At 44.9% G+C, this 17940-nt stretch overlaps 1 protein-coding gene across 12 annotated transcripts in view; it reads right to left on the bottom strand.

The window, feature by feature from the left end:
* LOC101891667 (smoothelin-like protein 1) overlaps positions 1 to 17940 on the bottom strand; it is an 82185-nt gene that overhangs the window by 38843 nt on the left and 25402 nt on the right. For 9 of the 12 annotated variants that reach the window (XR_009342059.1, XR_009342060.1, XM_059121651.1 and 6 more), the window contains exons 2-5: positions 17151 to 17499; positions 14610 to 17087; positions 14253 to 14549; positions 2277 to 13424 (exon numbers count right to left, since the gene is read on the bottom strand). Coding sequence is in view for 10 of the 12 variants with exons in the window: in XM_059121651.1 (XP_058977634.1) it covers positions 2277 to 13424; positions 14253 to 14549; positions 14610 to 17087; positions 17151 to 17499 (14272 nt within the window). In the remaining 2 variants the exon portion in view is untranslated. The remainder of the gene's footprint in view (positions 1 to 2276; positions 13425 to 14252; positions 14550 to 14609; positions 17088 to 17150; positions 17500 to 17940) is intronic. The other 3 variants (XM_059121659.1, XM_059121652.1, XM_059121660.1) reach the window with 3 other exon arrangements.

Raw genomic sequence — 17940 nt, 5'->3', positions numbered from 1 at the left:
ATAAGGGAAATGTGGTTGCGTGGTAGTGGTGCGTGGTCTTCTAGGAAATAATAATTTTCTATACACTCTTATGAAAATGTGGCCAGAACTTCAAAATATTTAAAATTGAACTCTACTTGAGGCTCTTCCAACATTTTAAGGTGTATTGTTTCCAATTTGAATAAGGATTTTACGCTGATCAAGAATTTGATGTTTCAAACAATTGATGATATCGACATCTTTTAAATTAAATCTAGCTTCATTCGGAAATAAGCATATTAGGTCTCTCTGTTTACCCTGAAGTTCGTAACAATTTTTGAAGTCGTTAACAAAAAATTCTACTAAAGAGAGCGAGAAAAATTTTTATAGTGAGGTTTTGAAAAACTCTCGCTGGACAAATTTTGCTATGCAATTACTTGCCACTCTTCTCTCTTTTTGAGTATCCGATAATTTGATTTTGTGTAAACCATTTTCTTTTTTTTATATCCTCCACCATACATAGTATGGAGGGTACATTAAGTTTGTCATTCCGTTCGTAATTCAGCGAAATAATAATTTTAGACCCATTAAACGTATGTATATATATTCTTGATCTGCGTAACATTCTAAGACGATTTATCCCTGTCCGTCTGCCTGTCTATTGTAACCACGCTAGAGTCAAAACGAAACAGGATAGGAAGCTAAAATTTTGCATAGATCTGTCATTTGTCTGTAGGCAGGTCAAGTTCGAAGATGGGCTATATCGGTCCACGATATCGTTTAGCACCCATATAACGGTACTCCCCGATATTCGGTATTTTTATGATTTTAGCCACATTATTCAATTGAATTGTCTGAAAATCCGCTCTTTCTGAGTACTTTATTCCCTAGAAGAGAATTGTCTATATAGGTCCACAATATCGAATATCCCCCATATAACGGCACCTCCCGATATTTAGTATTTTAATGATTTCAGCCAAATTTTTCAATGGAATTGTCTTTTAAATCCACACAAGGATTTCTTTGTGAGTACTTTATTCCCTGGAAGAGAATTGTCGACATTGGTTAACGTTTTAGAATAGCGCCGATATAACGAAACCCCCAGATATTCGATATTTTCATGATTTTTGCGACATTATTCACAGGAATTGCATCAAATTTCGTATTTGAAGTTCGGAACCGTTACTGCAGCCTATGACAAAAATTACTTATGCAGGACCACATCTTCGTATAGTCTTCATATAACGGTTTTCATTTGAGCGGTATTTTTCGACGGATTTTCCTTTTTTGAATTTTCAAATTGGTGGAGGGTATAAAAACTTCGGTCCGGCCGGAAATTAACTGTATTTTTTTTTTTTTAAATTTGCAACCCTATTTTTTTTTTTTTTTTAATAATTTGTTTTGCCTGCTTTGTTTCTTTTTCTGGCGGGCAAATTTATTTTGTTTAGACTAATCAGCTGATTGCTGTCAAATTTTTACAGGCTTTCTATCTTTATACTTTTCACAGTTTCCTTTCAAAAGAGAATAAAACTTTTATACTCTCTCAGAGAGAAGTCCCCTGTCCTGTAAGAAAAGTATTCACACCTATTTATTATTTTTGACAGATAACGAAGGTCAGGGACTATTTCTGATTCTGTCACAGATTAAAGATCTTCTCGGCTACTTTTCTAAAGTCATCAATTAATGTTTTGACAGATCCACAAGCAACATTCAACAACAAAAAAAAAATTAAAATATATATTTTTTTTTTGTAATTTTTTCGAATTTCAAATTGAGTAATTCGAATTACAAATGAAAGAGTTACAATTGAAATGTTACGAACTACAGAAGCAATTCTCGGATTGCAATTGCAATGTTGCGAATTTCAAATACATATCTCAAATTACATTTAAAAATGTTGTAGTATCGAATTGCATTTTTTTAGTTTAAATGTTGTTCCCCAAAAAAAGTTTTGTATTTCGATGTTGAGTTCGAATATTTGTCACCAGTAGGAAGTAGCGGTTTTAAATGCAGTTTCTTTAATGCCCTGCGATTAAACTTATTCCAAAAAATGTTTTTATCTGAACTTAAAATTATCGCTCGTCAACTCGCTTTACACTCATGACTAAAGCAACACAAAATTCCCAAAGATTTCTTCAACCCCACATGAAGAGATATTGCCAAACAGTCGCTTCTCCTGCATTCCCTGAGTCACTGTTTGGATTATCATTATTTTTTTGTTTTGTTTTATTTTGTTTTTTTTTTTTTTCAACTCACTTTATTTTCAAAATTACATTGTTTTTGTTGTTGTTGGTGTTGCATTTAACAAATCAACTTACCTTCTGTTGTTTCACAGATCGGCTCACTTGCAGGCTGTTGTTGTTGTTGTGGCTTCTTCATTTTCAGCGCCCTGATGCCAAAGAGTGGCAGACCATTTTCATCGGTTGGACCAATGCCGTAGCTGGAGGTGATGCAATCATCTTCGACATACGACGATTTCGTACTGCTGCTCACCTTTTGTTGCTGTGTGCTGGATTTCATGGTGCGACTGACACTGGAAGATATTCTGGAGTCGGGTGCAACGGCGGATGGCTTCTTTGGAGTGGCTGAAGGAGATTTTAAGATGTTCTTACGATCAGCCCAGACGGGAGCTTTTGGTTCAGGTTTAGATTTAAGAGGAGCAGAGACAGGGGTACGTTTCGGTTGCTGTTTGGTGGTCATCAAAGTTTGCTGCTGTTGTTGCTCGGTAATTATGGTTTTGCGCTCCGGACTTTTGGGTGAAACTCTAGATGTTAGAGGTTTCTTACCCTCTGGCGAACCAGCACGAGGCGACGAAGCCTTTTGTCTTTCCGGTGAGGATTGTGGAGATATGGATTTCCGTGACGAACGTCTGTGTGTGGTTTCCTTTTTAAAGGTACGCTCCTCATGCAACTCGGCACTGTCGTACTCCTCAGAGACATCCGTTTTCTTCACCGGCCTGGACAAAGTGTCTACCTCCTCCTCGTCATCATCGATGGGATAGTAGGCTTTGGGTTTTCTTATTTTCGGTGACGATTCCCTGTAGATCTCTTCCACATGTTCGACATTTTCGTATTGTTTCTTTTTCACTTCCTTCACCTTGATTTCGGTTGCCACACTGGAGGGACTGGGACTGCGTTCGTGTGTCCGGCTGCACACCCTGGTCTGGGAGAGTCGACTCTGGGGACTAACACTGCGTCCTTCACTGGGACTTGAGTATTTCGAGTCAGGACTTTCAGTGCGACGCGTGGTGACCTTGGTTACTTGGGTGGTACGCACACGCTCGGGCGAAGTGTGAGTGGATGAGTGTCTCTCTTTCCGTTGATGTTCCTCTTTGTAATAATAGTGTTGTTGTTGTTTCTCTTCTTTTTTGCTAATGACCTGGGCGCTGGTTGGCTTTGTTTTATTGTCCCTCTTTGAAGTGGTGGTGACTGTGGTGTATTCCGCATTGCTCATATTCTTCTTGACCAAACGAATCTGGGCCCGAATACGTCTTCGCACTTCATAGGATGTCACCGTTTCCAGTAATTTCTCCAATATCACCAAATCAAAGATCTCCTCAATGTTGTATTCCGAATCGTCTGTGTCCAGAACATCGGAGCGGGGCTTCTGCGGCACATCAAACTTTACCTGGCTATTGCGATCCGGAGCATCATCATCATTTGCCGAGGGACGACGAGTGTAATTCGTTTTGTTTATTTCCAACGAATCACGTCGTATGTGTTCCAACGAACTCTTGGTGTGATCCATATACGATGGTCTCCTGCCCGAGCTGGGACTGCTGCTGGTCGATGTCGGTGTTGGTCTTCTGGCCAATGGTTTCGTCGCCTGGTTGTTGTGATTCTCGAACAGACTCCGGCGAGCGGCCACCGATTCCGTTGGCGTTATCATGGTCTTCGGCCTGTACGGTGTCTGTCCTGGTGTTTTCTTGATGGGCGGACGGTTCTCTAAAAATGATTCATTTGGTTCAGTGGTGGTGGTGGTTGTGCTGGGGGATTTATTTGTGGTGCTGTGTTTGTGTAAAGTGCTTTTCTCGGTTAGATCTACGGAGTGGTGATCTTTGGTGCTTCTACTTGGTGTCGACAGTGGTGAACCTGGGGTCGTTTCTTTCATTTTCGGTCGAGTTGCGGGAGATTTCGAAGTAGGACTTGCAGTTGATGGCTCTCGACGGACGTTGTTTGCGGTGGCTCGTTTTGTCTTGACTGTTTCTTCTTTCGTCTGGTGGCTGTTCGTTGACCGAACTGTTGTGTCAGAGTTAATGATCAGTTCTGTCTCACTGTCGTCGTTGGGCACAACCTCTTCAACTACCTGAAATTCCTCAACATAGTCGACGTTGTCGCTGTCGTCGTCGTGTTCGTGTTCGTATTCATCGACTTCGACGTGGCTTCGTTTCACATTCTTGCTGGTGTTGGTCGTTGTGGTGGTGCTTCGTCTTTGTTGTTCGGCTGTGTGCATTGGGGACTTTTTGACGGTGACGCTGATGCCGACGACCGGCTGCGGTGAATGTGGAGATTTTTTGGGCCCGTTAATGCTGCCGTAGACTGGCTGTTGTTTGGGTTTTTGTTTGCCGATTGTTGTGCTACTTTTAACTGGCGTTTCGTTTTTGTTGTGACTGCCAACCCGGTAATCGGAATCAGAGTCTGGATGTGTGCGTCGTTGCTGGGGCGATTGTGTATGCGGCTGGCGTTTATTAGCCGCACTCGTCGTCGTGGTGGTGTGACTGGTGATTGTTGTGGTGGCCGTAGCAGTTACCTTTGGCGATTGCTTTGGTTTTACCTGTGGCCGTTGTTGTTGTGGTGTAGATTGCCTGGATTTCTCCGAATCTTTGGTTGCCGGTGACACATACCTGGGCTGAGTTTTGTTGATTCTGCTGGCCGTGGATGGAGTTGTGGCAGTCGTTGGTTTGGTTGGAGTTGGCGTTGGCTTTGTGCTGCCTCCGCGAGGCTTGCTGTTATCAAAGACAGATGGTCTGGCTAAAATGTCTTTCTGACGTCGTTCCTCCAAGCGTACGGTGTGCATTGCCGTGTGGGGTATTAACTCTTCATCATCATCATCGCCGTTTACATGCACTTCATCATAAACCTCATCATCACGGTCATCATCATGACGATCAACTGGACGACGCGGTTGTTGCTTTACAGCTGATGTCGTCTGGTCACGACGATGAGTCACAAATTCCTCAGCAGTGGTTTGGCTGCTTAAAAATTCCTCATGCATCGTCGTCTCATTGCGATGGGTGTGCTGTTGTTCCGTGGCCGGCTCGCCCAAATCACTCTGACGTGAAATGTGTCGGGATATGTGTCTGACCAGCTCGGGTGACTTTTGTGGTTCACTTGGAGCCAATTTAACTGTTGTAAATGGGCACTCGGTGACTTCTAGGTCATCCTCGTCGTCGTTGAACCCGGGGAATTCTTTGGGTTTCGAGTCACGTGCCGTGGTAATTGTTGTCTGTTTTGTGGTCAGACTTTCGGCACTCTTTATGAACTTATCGACCTTTTCGTCGACGCTCAGCAGGCACTCATCGTTGTCGGGCACACGTGTCTTGTCATCGAATTCCCTGTGGAAGGGGCTGGAAGTTTTGGGTTTCTTGACTTCTTCCGCAATGTTTTGGAAGCGACTGACCTTATCGTGCACGCTCAGCAGGCACTCATCGTCAGTGACCACAGTTGTTGTGGGATATGATGTTTCGGAAATCGAGGGATAGTCCAGGCTGGAGGGGGCCTCCACCAGGGGAGTGCACAAGCTGTCGTCATCATCCTCAAAGGTTCTGTGGCTAGCTTCGCTGATGTGGCAACCCACATAGCTGTTGTTCTCCTCCTCGAAAATGGGAATATTCTTTATGACCGGTTTGCGTTTGGGTTCGTCTTCTGGTTCCTGGACGACATCGGGATATCGCGGCTTGCCGGTGTCCAAATGAGCTGGTACCGGTGTTGGTACAATTTTATCGGGGGAGGGTTCCCTTGAACTCTTGGCATGTTGGATGTCGATGATCACATTCTCCATATCCTCGCTGCTCATCAGGCGATCGGTGGCACTGAGATTTATGGTTTTAGTGGCAAAGCATTTATTTGGGCGCCGATGATCGGCAGTCGGTTTGGGTGTTGGTTTCTTGTCCGCTGTTGGTGTAAGAATCCTTGGCTTATCATCTTCAGGTTTCTTTTGGACCTTGATTAGATTCTCACTTGTGGAACGTGACATTTTGGTGTCCTTGTCCTTGCGTGTTACCCTATGGACCGGAGCCGATTCCTTGCGTTCGGTTACAGGCATTTTCCTAGTCAGCTTTTCCGGCAGTGTTGTAGAATCGATGATTTCCTTGTAGACTGAGTCTTTAGTTTTCTTTGTTGTTGCCGTTTCCGCAGTGTGTTCGGTATGTTCGATGATGATTTCGGTATTGACCGAAATATTGCTGGACCTGCGGCGTTCTGTTAGGCGGTTGGGGCTGGTTTCAGGCGAAGAAACAGCATCAACCTGATCGGGTTTCTTGGGCGAAGGTTTATCCTTTCGCACCGAAGATCTCAAGCGGTCCTTAATGGTTTCCGTCACAACCTTGGTGTCCTTGGATGGCGTCGACTTGACCGGCGTTTTCTTTGGAGCCTCCGAAGACGGCTTGGTAGGTGTTTTGTTGACGGATTTCTTGGTGATTTCAATATTTTTATCGGCCTTCTTCTTGTTGGTAACTTCGATGGTTTCCACGTACGTTTCTTGGGGCTCCATTTCGGAATCGCTTGTTGTCTCAGGGTAATCTTTTTCAATGCCCGTGACATAGACCTTTTCAGTTGTTATAAATTCTTCAGTTATGTTCGATTTTGTCGGTCCACGGGGCTTCGTTTTTGGCCCTTGCTTGGGTGATTCCATTGTGGGTTTTGCAATCGGCTTGGTTGGAGTGCTGGTTTTCTTTGTTACTCTGCTAGAGGGTTCCCTATCGGTTATGGGTCTTGTGGGTGATTTAGAGCTAGGTTTTTTGGTGGTTTCAATTCTCTTGTTGGTCACCTCAATGGTTTCGTAAGATCTATCCTTTGGCGAACCGTAGACGGGAGACGACCCCTCCGGTCTTCGTGTGGGTGAGGATTCGTTGCGCTTCTTGGTGATTTCGATTGTTTTGGTGGAAACCTCATGAGGTTGAGGTCTTTCTGGTTCCGATTCACTTGTCGTTTCGGGGTAATCTTTTTTGACCTTCGTCACCAAGACTTTTTCGCTGGTGATGAATTCCTCATTCACATTGGTCTTAACTTGAGGCTTCTTTGCGGTGGGCCTTGTGAAGGTATCTGTGGGTTTTGACGGTTGGCGTTCAGGTCTGGGTTCTGTAAATCTTGTGGGTGATTTGGAGGTCACTCTCTTGGTAACGTCAGTTTGTTCAGTGACAACCACAGTTTCGTATTCGGAATCCTCAGTTAGGGTTGCTCGGTCAGGTGATTTGGAGGTTTTGGATGGAGTGGTCTTGGGGCCTCTTGAAGGTGATTGAGAAGTTGGCTTTTTGCGAGAATCGACGGTTGATGGCTTTGGCTCTGCCATTCTGGTAGGTGATCTAGACGTTGTTTTCTTGGTAATATCAGTTTGTTTGCTGACAACCACAGTCTCGTACTGAGAGTCCTCGGTTAAAGTTGCTCTCTCGGGAGATTTAGATGGTTTATGTGGTGCCGCCTTGGGTCCTCTCGTCGGTGATTGAGAAATTGGTTTCTTCTGTGTCTCGTATGTTGGCGATTTTGGCCTGGAACTAGGTTTCTTGGGAGTTTCAGGAGTGAGCTCGCTCACTCTCGTGGGTGATCGGGATGTTGTTTTCTTGGAAATGTCAGTTTGTTTGGTAACAATCACACTTTCGTACTCGGAGTCCTCGGTTAGGATTGGTCTTTCGGGCGATTTGGAAGGTTTAAGAGCAGCTGATTTGGGACCTCTTGAGGGTGATTCTGAGGTTGGCTTCTTGTGAGTGTCGTAGGTGGGGGACTTTGGTCTGGAGCTAGGTTTCTTTGTGATCTCCTTATCCACCTCCACTGTCTCATATGTCGAACCCTTGGTAGTACGTTGTGGAGAAGTTGTGGGCGATCTGGAAGTTGGTTTCTTGCTGAATGGCGAAACTGGTCTCACAGGCGATCCAGATTTCCTAGTTGTGGTTTCGATAATCACCTCCTCTGTCTCAGAAGTGTAGATCTTGGGAGTTCTTTGAGGGGACGTCGAGGAGGGAGTTCTTTGCGGTGACGTAGAGGAAGGTTTCTTTTCCCCATAGGTAGGTCTCGTAGGTGATTTGGAGCCGGGTTTCCGTGAAGTTTCTGTGCGTTCATTGATCACCTCTGTTGTCTCGTAGGTGGGACCTTTCGGTCTTCTTTGTGGCGATGTGGATGGTGATCTCGGCTTCTTCTGTTCGTCTGTTGGTGAAACCGTTCTCATGGGAGATCTAGAAGTTGGTTTTCTTGTGGTGGTTTCGGTAGTCACCACAACTTGCTCGTAGCTATTGTCCTTGGGCGTTCTCTGAGGTGATCTGCCAGAAGGCTTCTTTGTCTCATGGGTTGGAGATTTTGGTCTTGTTGGTGACTGGGAAGTGACTTTCTTTTTAATGTCGATATGAGATTCTTTGGTCAACTCCTCCGTTTGGTATGTTATATCTTCAGGATATCTTTGGGGAGATCTAGAAGAAGGCTTCCTGGTATCATATGTGGGTGATTTGGGTCTGGTTGGTGATCTTGATGTGGGTTCCTTGCCAACATCAACCTGTGTCTTTTCGGAGCGTTTCTTGGTTACATCAATGGTTTCTTTAAATGTTTCCCTGGTTTCAGGCTCCGAATCACTTGTAGTGTCTGGCTGGTGTTTCTTTACTTCCGTCACATAGATTTCTTCTGTTGTGGTTGTGTATTCCTTAGGCCCCTTGGGATGTTTCTTGGTTTCAGTGGGGGATTTCTTTGTGACATCAATGAACTCCGTCTCGGTTGTTGTCACCTCAAGTGTCTCTTCATCGTCAGGATATGTCACTTCGGGCTCCGATTCACTTGTGGTCTCTGGTTTATCATCTTCATAGGGTTTCATGTCCCTGGGCTTGGTTTGCGGCTTAGTTTCAGGAACCTTCTTTGTAACCAATGTCTTCTTGACACTATTTATGGACAGAGGTTCGTCGTCCTCATCATCACAATCCTCAATTTTTACTTCAAAAGTGGTTTTCTGAACAGTTTCTTTTTGCGTTACTTTGTCATCTTCCTCTTCCTCTAATTCCACATCCTTGGAGGGACGTTTTTTGTAGGCTCCAGGTGTGTCACCATAACTTTCCATACCTAAAATTTGGCGGCAACGATCCTCAAATGTATCTCGGCGAGTTGTGCCTTTCTTAATGTAGCTGGGGTACTGGGCCGGTTCTTCGGGAGCCTTGGAAATGAAGGCACCATCTGGTCGCTCAGCTGGAGTAGTTTGAGGTTCAATGAACTTTTCATGGGTGGTAGTCTGAGTGGTCTTGGTAGTTGGTTTTCTGATAGGTTCATTGTCCTTAGGTTCGGCTTCTTTTGGAAGCTTGGAGAATGGTTTTTTGTCTCCTGGGTAACCTACGGTCTTAGAATCATCCGGCTGTTCTGGATAATGAGATGAAGGTTCCTTATCCTTAGGATAGCTTTCTTGTGGCCTATCGGGATAATCGGCCAATTTGGCCTCAAACACCTTAGGTTTTTGGTCTTCTGGTTCTGGTTTACCCTGTGGACTATCCTTTGCTTTAGGTTCTTTGTCGTTATCTTTTGGCTGCTGTGGTGCTTTGGAGAAGGGTTCAGAAGCCTTTGGCTCAAAATCTTTGGGTTTCCGTGGACTCTGTTCCGCCTCAATGAACTGCTCATGAATAGTGGTTGTGGTCGTTTTTTGTGTAACATTTCGGTTATCATCGTTTCGTATATATTTTTCGGCTGTAGTTTCATATAGGCTAGGCCTGGTACTCTTGGGAGTGGGTTTTTTCTCAGCTGGATATTCTGGAGACTTGGAGGGGAAATCTTTGTCATCTTTATTCAACAGCGGTTTCTTAGGTTCGGTGCTTTCAGTTTCTGATCTTGGAGCTTTTGGTTCCTTGGTATCCTCTGGTTTTTGCGGTTCCTCTGTGGGATATTTTCGTTCCGCATCCATGAATTTGTCATGGATAGTTGTCGTAACGTTCTTTTGGGTAACGGTGGTGATATCATCGTTACGAATATATTTTTCAGCCGTGGTTTCGTATAGACTTGGTCGGGTAGATTTGGGAGTCTTGGATGTAGGCTCATCAGGTTGTTCCGGATATTTAGTTTTGGCAGATTGTGGAGTTCTTGAAGTTGGTTTTTTGTCATTGAATTTGGGTTCTTCGTCATCCTCTTCTTCAGTATCCGGCTGTTGTCCTTTGGGTTCCTTGGTCTGCTTTCGAGTCCTTAAAGTAGTCTCATCCTCAACGAGAATGTCAATATCTTTACGAGTTTTGCTTGTTTTTGTTACGGTAACCTCACTTGTGTGACGCTCCTCTTCTTCTGTATCTGAAGGATATTCGGGTTCCAAGGGTGATTTGTCTCCCGGTTGTGTTTTCTTTGGATAGTCTGGTTTGAGACTCTTGTCACTTTGTTCGAATTGTAGTTCATCGTGAGGATGTGTACGTTTAGGACTCTTCCTGCTTGGTTCACCAGGTTTCACTTTGTCCCTCAATGGATATTCTCGATTCGGAGATTCTTCTCGGGGTTTATCGCTATCTCCATATGGGTATCTCTTTTGAGGACGTTTGCCAGTTAAAATCAATTGTTCTTCATTTTCATCGTGAATATCAAAATCTTGACGGGTCTTGACATTTTTGTTGGTTGTTTTAATAGTCATCTCCATTGTGATGCGTTCTTCTTCATCCACATCGTAAGGATGCTCTGGTTCCAAGGGTGCATCTTCCCATGGACGAGGTTTACCAGATTTGGGACTCTTGCCACTTGGAGTAGATTGAGGTTTATCGTAAGGATATGTACGCTGAGGACTCTTATCGGAAGGTTTGCCAGATGTCATGGGTTTTGTTTTATCATCCGAAGGATACGGACGATCAGGAGATTCCCTTTGAGGACTCTTACTACTTGGTCTTGAGTGCGGTTTACTTTCAACCACAAACTCTATATCCTCAAGCGTCTTGACATTTTGATTCGTTGTTTTTACGGTGAACTCACTTGTGACACGCTCCACTTCTTCTTCGGTGTCATATGGATGTTGCGGTTTACCAGGTTTTTGGGATGGTTGTTTAAAGCTTCCATCGCCAGGATAGTCTGGCGTGGGACTTTTATCATCTGGTTTCTCATTGGGATATGTGCGCTGAGGACTCCTATCAGAAGGTTTGCCTGGTTGCTGTTTGGGCTTTGTTCTGTCCCCTGAGGGATATTGACGATCAGGAGATACAGAATATTCTCTGTGAGGACTTTTGCTACTTGGTCTTGACTGTGGTTTATCTTCATTTGTAAATTCTATATCCTGACGAGTCTTCACATTTTTGTTGGTAGTTATAATGGTAAACTCACTTGTGACACGCTCTTCGTCAGTGTCGTAAGGATGTCCGGGTTTACCATGCTCTTGGGATGGTTGTTTGTGACCTGGTTTGGAACTCTTGTCATCTGGTCTCGATTTTGTTTTATCATCGGCATGAGATGGTTTTCCCGGTTGCTTTTGCAAGGGTTTTGTCTTATCCTCTGAGGGATATCTCTCATCAGGATATTCATTTCTTGGCTTATCTTCGTGAGGATATTTCCTTTGAGGACTTTTGCTAGTAGGTCTTGATTGTGGTTTGTCTTCATCCACAAATTCTATATCCTGATGAGTCCTCACATTTTTGTTGGTAGTTATAATGGTAAACTCACTGGTGACACGCTCCTCGTCGGTGTCGTAAGGATGCCCGGGTTTACCAGACTCTTGGGATGGTTGTTTGTGACCTGGTTTGGAATTCTTGTCATCTGGTCTCGATTTCGGTTTATCATCAGCATATCTACGCTCAGGACTCTTACTAATTGGTTTTCCCGGTTTCTGTTGCTGGGGTTTTGTTGCATCACCTGATGGAGATTTCTCATCAGGATATTCCCTTTGGGGACTTTTGCCTACAGGTCTTGATTGTGGTTTATCCTCAATCACAAATTCAATATCCTGACGAGTCTTTAAATTTTTGTTCGTAGTTTTAATGGTAAATTCACTTGTAACCCGCTCTACCTCTTCCTCTGTGTCGTAAGGATGTTCAGGTTTACCAGGTTTTTGCAATGGTTGTTGGTAACCTGGTTTGGAACTCTTATCATCTGGTCTAGATTGTGGTTTCTCAGCGGGATATCTACGTTCAGGACTCTTACTAATTGGTTTTCCCGGTTGTTCTTGTTGCTTGGGGTTTGTCTGATCTCCTGGGGGATATCTGCCGCCAGGATATTCGTTTCTTGGCTTATCTTCCCGTTGGGGACTTTTGCCAACCGGTCTTGATTGTGGATATTCCCGAGCAGGACTCTTCGAGCTTGGCTTCCTCTGTTGCTCCTCATCCTCCGAGGGATATTCGTAATCAGGCGATGTATATTTTGGCTCATTTGCATCTTCCAAAGGATATACCCGTCCAGGGCTCTTGCTATTCGGTTTGGGTTCATCATGTTTCTTGATCTCTTGGGGACTCTTACCACTTGGTCGTGGTTCTGGTTTCTTTTTAGGTTCGGGAGACTGTTGCCTATAGTCTTCGGTATATTTCGTAGTTTTCGATTTAATCACTTCGGTTTGTTTCAAAATTTCCGGTTTACTTGGTTTGCGAGTATCGCCCGAAGGTTGCTTTGAGCTTCCGGGCTGTTTGGGTGCCTTGTCTGAGGGCTTGGTGGGCGATGGCGTCTTGCTTGGTTGGCTTGTGCTCAGAGATTTACGAGGGCTTTGTGTGGGCGTCGATGGTGTGGTCCTAGGGCTCTGTTGGGACTTGGGTGCTAGCGGTGTGGTCTTTTCAGGTTCATTGCGTCGTGCTGGACGTTTTGTTTCACCCACCGGACGTACTCCACTTTGGGGTGTACGACCCGGTTGTTTTTCATGGGTAATCAGTTGTTTGGTTGTGGTCTTGACATTGCGTGTTACTGCCGAATCAATGTCTTCGTAGACGTGATCTTCTTCGCTAATGAAGACTTCGTCGTCCGGCTGGTGGCGAGTGGGAGTATCACGCGATGGTTTACGTTGTGACACCGCCACCACTGTGCTGGTATCCCTATCAATGTCGACTTGTTCGAAGGTGTCTTCCCTAGTGACAGCTTTGGGCTCATCATTGTCATGAGGCCTGGGCCTGTCTGGGTGTGGGTGCTGCTGATCTCTTGAATTTCGTACATCTTGGTAGCCAATTGGTGATCGGTCGTGATCTGTCTGGGGTGATCTAGATGATGGAGATGATGTTGGCATGAATGGCCGTGAGGTGTGTGACTTTGGCGGTTTCTGATCGTCTTCACCCAGGGGAGTTTTACTTTTACTGGATGGATATGGACTACTTCTACTACTTGGTGCTGGTGATGATCGGGGTGATGGTTCTGTTTCGGAAATTACTCAATTATAATCGTCACCTTTTGTTTGGTTTTGGTTTGTTTTTTTTTTTTTTCAGTGTTTTATTGTAAAGTTTATTTAAGTATTCCATTTTTAGTATAATTTTTGTTTAATTACATTCTACATACAAATACATACATACATTCAGAATCATAAACATTCATAGATAGTTTATTATTACAACAAGTACTACTACTACGGCTACGCTTAGATGCTATGGTTAATAAATTGGATATTTATTTGATTTTATTTTTTCATTTCAACAATTAGTCACTACATTTTCTCTCAAATTCTACATTGTGATTATGTGATTAGATTGTTGTTGTAGTTGTGGTTGTTATTGTTATTGGCTGGATACACATATAAATAAGTTAGCAGGCATAGAGGGTATGTGAAGTTAGTTGGACCTTAAACTAGTCGAATTAGGCTGTGGTGTGTTCATGCGATTGTCCAAATCTGTTGTGAGATTCATGAGTCAAATTCCATTAAATTTTGAGGGGTTCCCATGCCATGTGTTGTTTTCGTCCAACTTATCGCAACCACGTGTGAAGTGAATTTGAGGTTAGGTGCCAAGACCATGCGGTTATGTCTCTACGCCACCTTGCAAATCAAAGATAGGGACAACGATTAGAGTGGGGGGTTCAGGGGAAGAAAAGGAACATTAAAGTGAAAAATGGGTGGACAGAGACAGGGTGGGTGGTAATTTGGATGGGTCTGCCAGAAGTTTCTTTTTTGCTTCCCAGAGGCCAAGTGATTTTTAATTTGTTGTTGTTTTTGCTTTCAAAAATTCCCCATCCACATTCATCTCTTCTTACCCTGTTCACTGGCGGCGGTCTTGGGGGGACGGTTACATGGACCAAGCAGAGAATAGGATTTCTTAATGCATGGCTCCTCTATAACCTCGCTCAGTAGTGGCAGCTGGTGGCTTTTGGTCGCCTGACTGTCGCCTACGGTCTTTTTGGTAATGGTTAGTGAAGAATCGGGGTTAATGGGATAGGATAGAGTTTCATTTGCAGAGGGGGAAGAGAAGGTGGTATTTTTCTGATTGTTGTTTTTGTTCTTGTTGTTGGTGGTGGAGGTAGTAGTAGTATGCTGGTGGTGGTTGTGGTTATCTGGAGAACACATGATGTTTCCATTTACTTTCACATATGCTTAGGCTTAGGAATGCGTACCTGATTTCGGCACATCTTTGACGGGCGCTTTGTTGGTCACCGTTCGGGTTGTTGTAGTGGTGGTGGTGGTGACATTCTTCCCGGGCGATGGGGATTTGGTACCACGAGGCGAGGACGAGGAGGTCACGCGTTCAGTAACCACCACAGTCTTGCCACCAACCGATCTCGGTGGGGTCTGACGCGTAACAGTGGTAGTGCTAATGCGACTGGTCTCACTGTCATGGGAACCCTCACGCATATCGCGTCTAAACGGTTTCGTGGACGAGACACTAGAGCGAGGCGTGTGACGTGGTCCATCGGTGCTGTAGCTGTCACGCCTGGTTTGATCCACAGGCGATGAACTGCGCAATGAGGCGGCGAATGCCCGATGGGCGGAATCAACTTCTTTCTCCTTGCGTATGATGCGCTCCGTAGCTTCGACGGTGGGAGATGGCTTCGAAGAAGAGGTTGGCGTCTTTACCGGTGACACATATTGCCTTTCAGGAGTACTGCTGGGCTGTGGGCCATCTCTGGTGGAGGGGAAACCCTGGGTGGAATAATCTGGTGTGGACGGTTTGTGGGTGTCCCTGGTGGAAGGGAATCCTTGGGTGGAGTAATCAGGAGTCGATGGTTTCTGATGACTATATCTTGTCGAAGGGAAGCCATGAGGCGTGGAATAATCGGCCACGGGCTTGGTTGGTGAACGTACCGAGGGGAATCCTTTCTGAGGCACTTGATCTCCGGGAGTAGTTACCGTGTATTTATCACTGACATATTCCACATCGACTGGTATGCGGCGCACTGGACGACCATCGTCCCCCAACACTTCGGTTTCAATAATGCGTTCTGAATTGGTGTTGTATTTTGTGGTGTGGGACTTTTGGGAAGTGACGATCACCTCACCATCAGGGGTTTGAATGGTTTTTGTTACGCTGCCAGTGGGCTGCATGGGGCCCGATGGCTGTGGCCTATAATCAGGATGAGCATTGGGTTGAGATTGGGGTCCCCTTACCGATGGAAATCCTTGAGTAGAGTAGTCAGGACTGGTTCTACTAGGCGGTTGCCCCTGCTGGGGTTCCCTTACCGAAGGAAATCCATGAGTGGAAAAATCTTGATTCGTCTTCGAGGTGCTGACGTCCGAGATCTGTTCATAACGATTGTCATCGGTGGTACGAATATCAGTTTCGATGATGCGTTCCGAGTTGGTGTGGTGCTTCACACTACGCTTCTTTTCGGAGCTGACGACTATAACCTCGCCATCTTCGGTGGGAATGCGTCTCTCGGTAACAGTGGGTTCATATTCGCTGCGCACTGGAATAAGAGCTTCCCTGGGCGGCGGAGAGGTCATTTTCTGTGAAGGACTGGCCTGGCTGGGGTGCATTGCCTGTGGTCTATGATTGGCAAATTCCTGGGTTGGTTTATTTGGCCTTACCGAGGGGAAACCATGGGTGCTGAAATCATTTGTTACCGGTTTGGGACGTGGACCACCACTTGGTACCTGATAGCCATCATCGTATTCGTGAATGGTCTCCGAAGTGGTTTCAGTGGAGAATTTACGATTGGATGTTTTCGTGGTGGAGTACTTGGTCTCCACGGTATCATCGTTTGTGGTTGTGTGACGACGTACTGTCTCGGCATTGTCGACAACATCGTCACTGGGACGCCTCAAACGTTCAGAAGGTGGTTGGCCCTGGTAGTTTTTTGGCTGTTGATAGGTAGGTTGGGAGTCACGTCTCTGGGTGTTGTTCGTGTTGGTCACTGTCTGACGAGTGGTGGTATTGGTCTGGGATGGTGCTGGAGTTGGTGTTGTCTCTTCGGTCTCGTAACGCTTGTTGCGCACAATGGTGCCGTCGGGCAGGCGCTTCACTGTCGTAATCATTTTCACATTCGGCTTCGGATATTCCACGGTGTTTGAGATAATCTCACCCGGTTGGGACATCAAGTATTGGACATGCTGTTGATATTCCGGCGAAGCCTTATCCATGTCGACATAGCGTTTATTCTGCTCGCGCGTCTCGTTCGTTTGGACATTCTGCGAAGTGTTGGTCTCCTGGCGATTGCGTTGGTATTGTTCGGTTTGTTGATTGGTGTATTGTTGTTGTTGGTGGTCGTCGTAGTATTGTGGTTCATAACGTGGTTCATAGCGTGGTTCGGCTTGGCTGGGGCGCTGTTGATATTGTTGAGGCTCTTGCATGCGTTGGGGAGCGGAATCCATCAAGTATTTGGGTTGATGATAATCAACGGGATGGTCATTTTCATATTCCGTGGTCGAGGACGATTGGAAGACCTTGGACGAAGAGGTGGATGTCGATGAACTGGTACGGATTTCAGTGCGTCCGGAGTTTTCATCGCCGATGACAACCTTCTCTTGCAAATGGGTGTTGGAACTTTCCGAAGCTTTCTTTACGAAATTCTTGTCGTCACCCTCCTGCATGGCCATGGAACGTTGTTCGTTGCGTCCTTTGAATTCAGCAGTACCGCCATTGATGTGCTCCACACCTGCATAGAAATCGGAATTGGAGTTAGAATTTTGTTTCTTCATTGCAAAATTTCAATACTCACCATCAGTCGTGGCAATGGTTTCGGCACGAAAACCTCTACCATCGGGGGTAACCTCCGACGATGATTGAACATTCCATCCCGTGCTGCTGGGATTATTCAATGCCATCGATTGAAACTTCAGCTCAGATGGACTCATCGAATCGCGAATTTCCTTTGACTTCAAACTCTGGAAACTCTGATCGCCAAAGGACTCGCCATGACTGGGCGCCAGAGGGTCCTTGCCGAAGCCAGCAACATTATTATCCGCCATTATATCGAACTGATAGAGATCTCGTAGTCGGGACTCGCGTAACTTGTACAGCTGCGAACGGATTTCCTTTTTACGGTTAATATCTTCGGATTGCTGCCACTGCAATGGGAGAGGGGGAAATGACAGATTAAATTTTAGTATTTGAATTTTTATTAAAATATTATCAATACTTTATTCAAAACTGTGGATTATTGAAAATATATTTAAAAACAAATCACTGAAGCAGCAGCCATTTCAAATAAAAACAAGGTCTGTCTTGGATCTTGAAAAATGCAATTTCGAAACCTGGACCCTAACTTTTTTATGTGAATGTGTTTTTCCTAGTACAATTTTATAACTGTTTTTGAAATCGGGCGGACTCACTATACGGTGATCATGTCAAACCGTGGTTCTAATTTATATTTTCTTTCAAATATACTAGGCCATAGGCTAATGGCTCATCAAAATAACATGTTTATACCATGAGTAATATTGGACCGAATCCATACCAGAGCTTTTGTATTCGACTTGTCCGTGATCCATATGCATGCCGGCTAGCTC

This window comes from Musca domestica, unplaced genomic scaffold (genome assembly GCF_030504385.1).
Source record: "Musca domestica strain aabys unplaced genomic scaffold, Musca_domestica.polishedcontigs.V.1.1 2, whole genome shotgun sequence".
NCBI classification, from domain to species: Eukaryota; Metazoa; Arthropoda; class Insecta; order Diptera; family Muscidae; genus Musca; species Musca domestica.
Note: the sequence above shows the minus strand (reverse complement) of the source record. Positions and strands in the feature narration are given on the sequence as shown.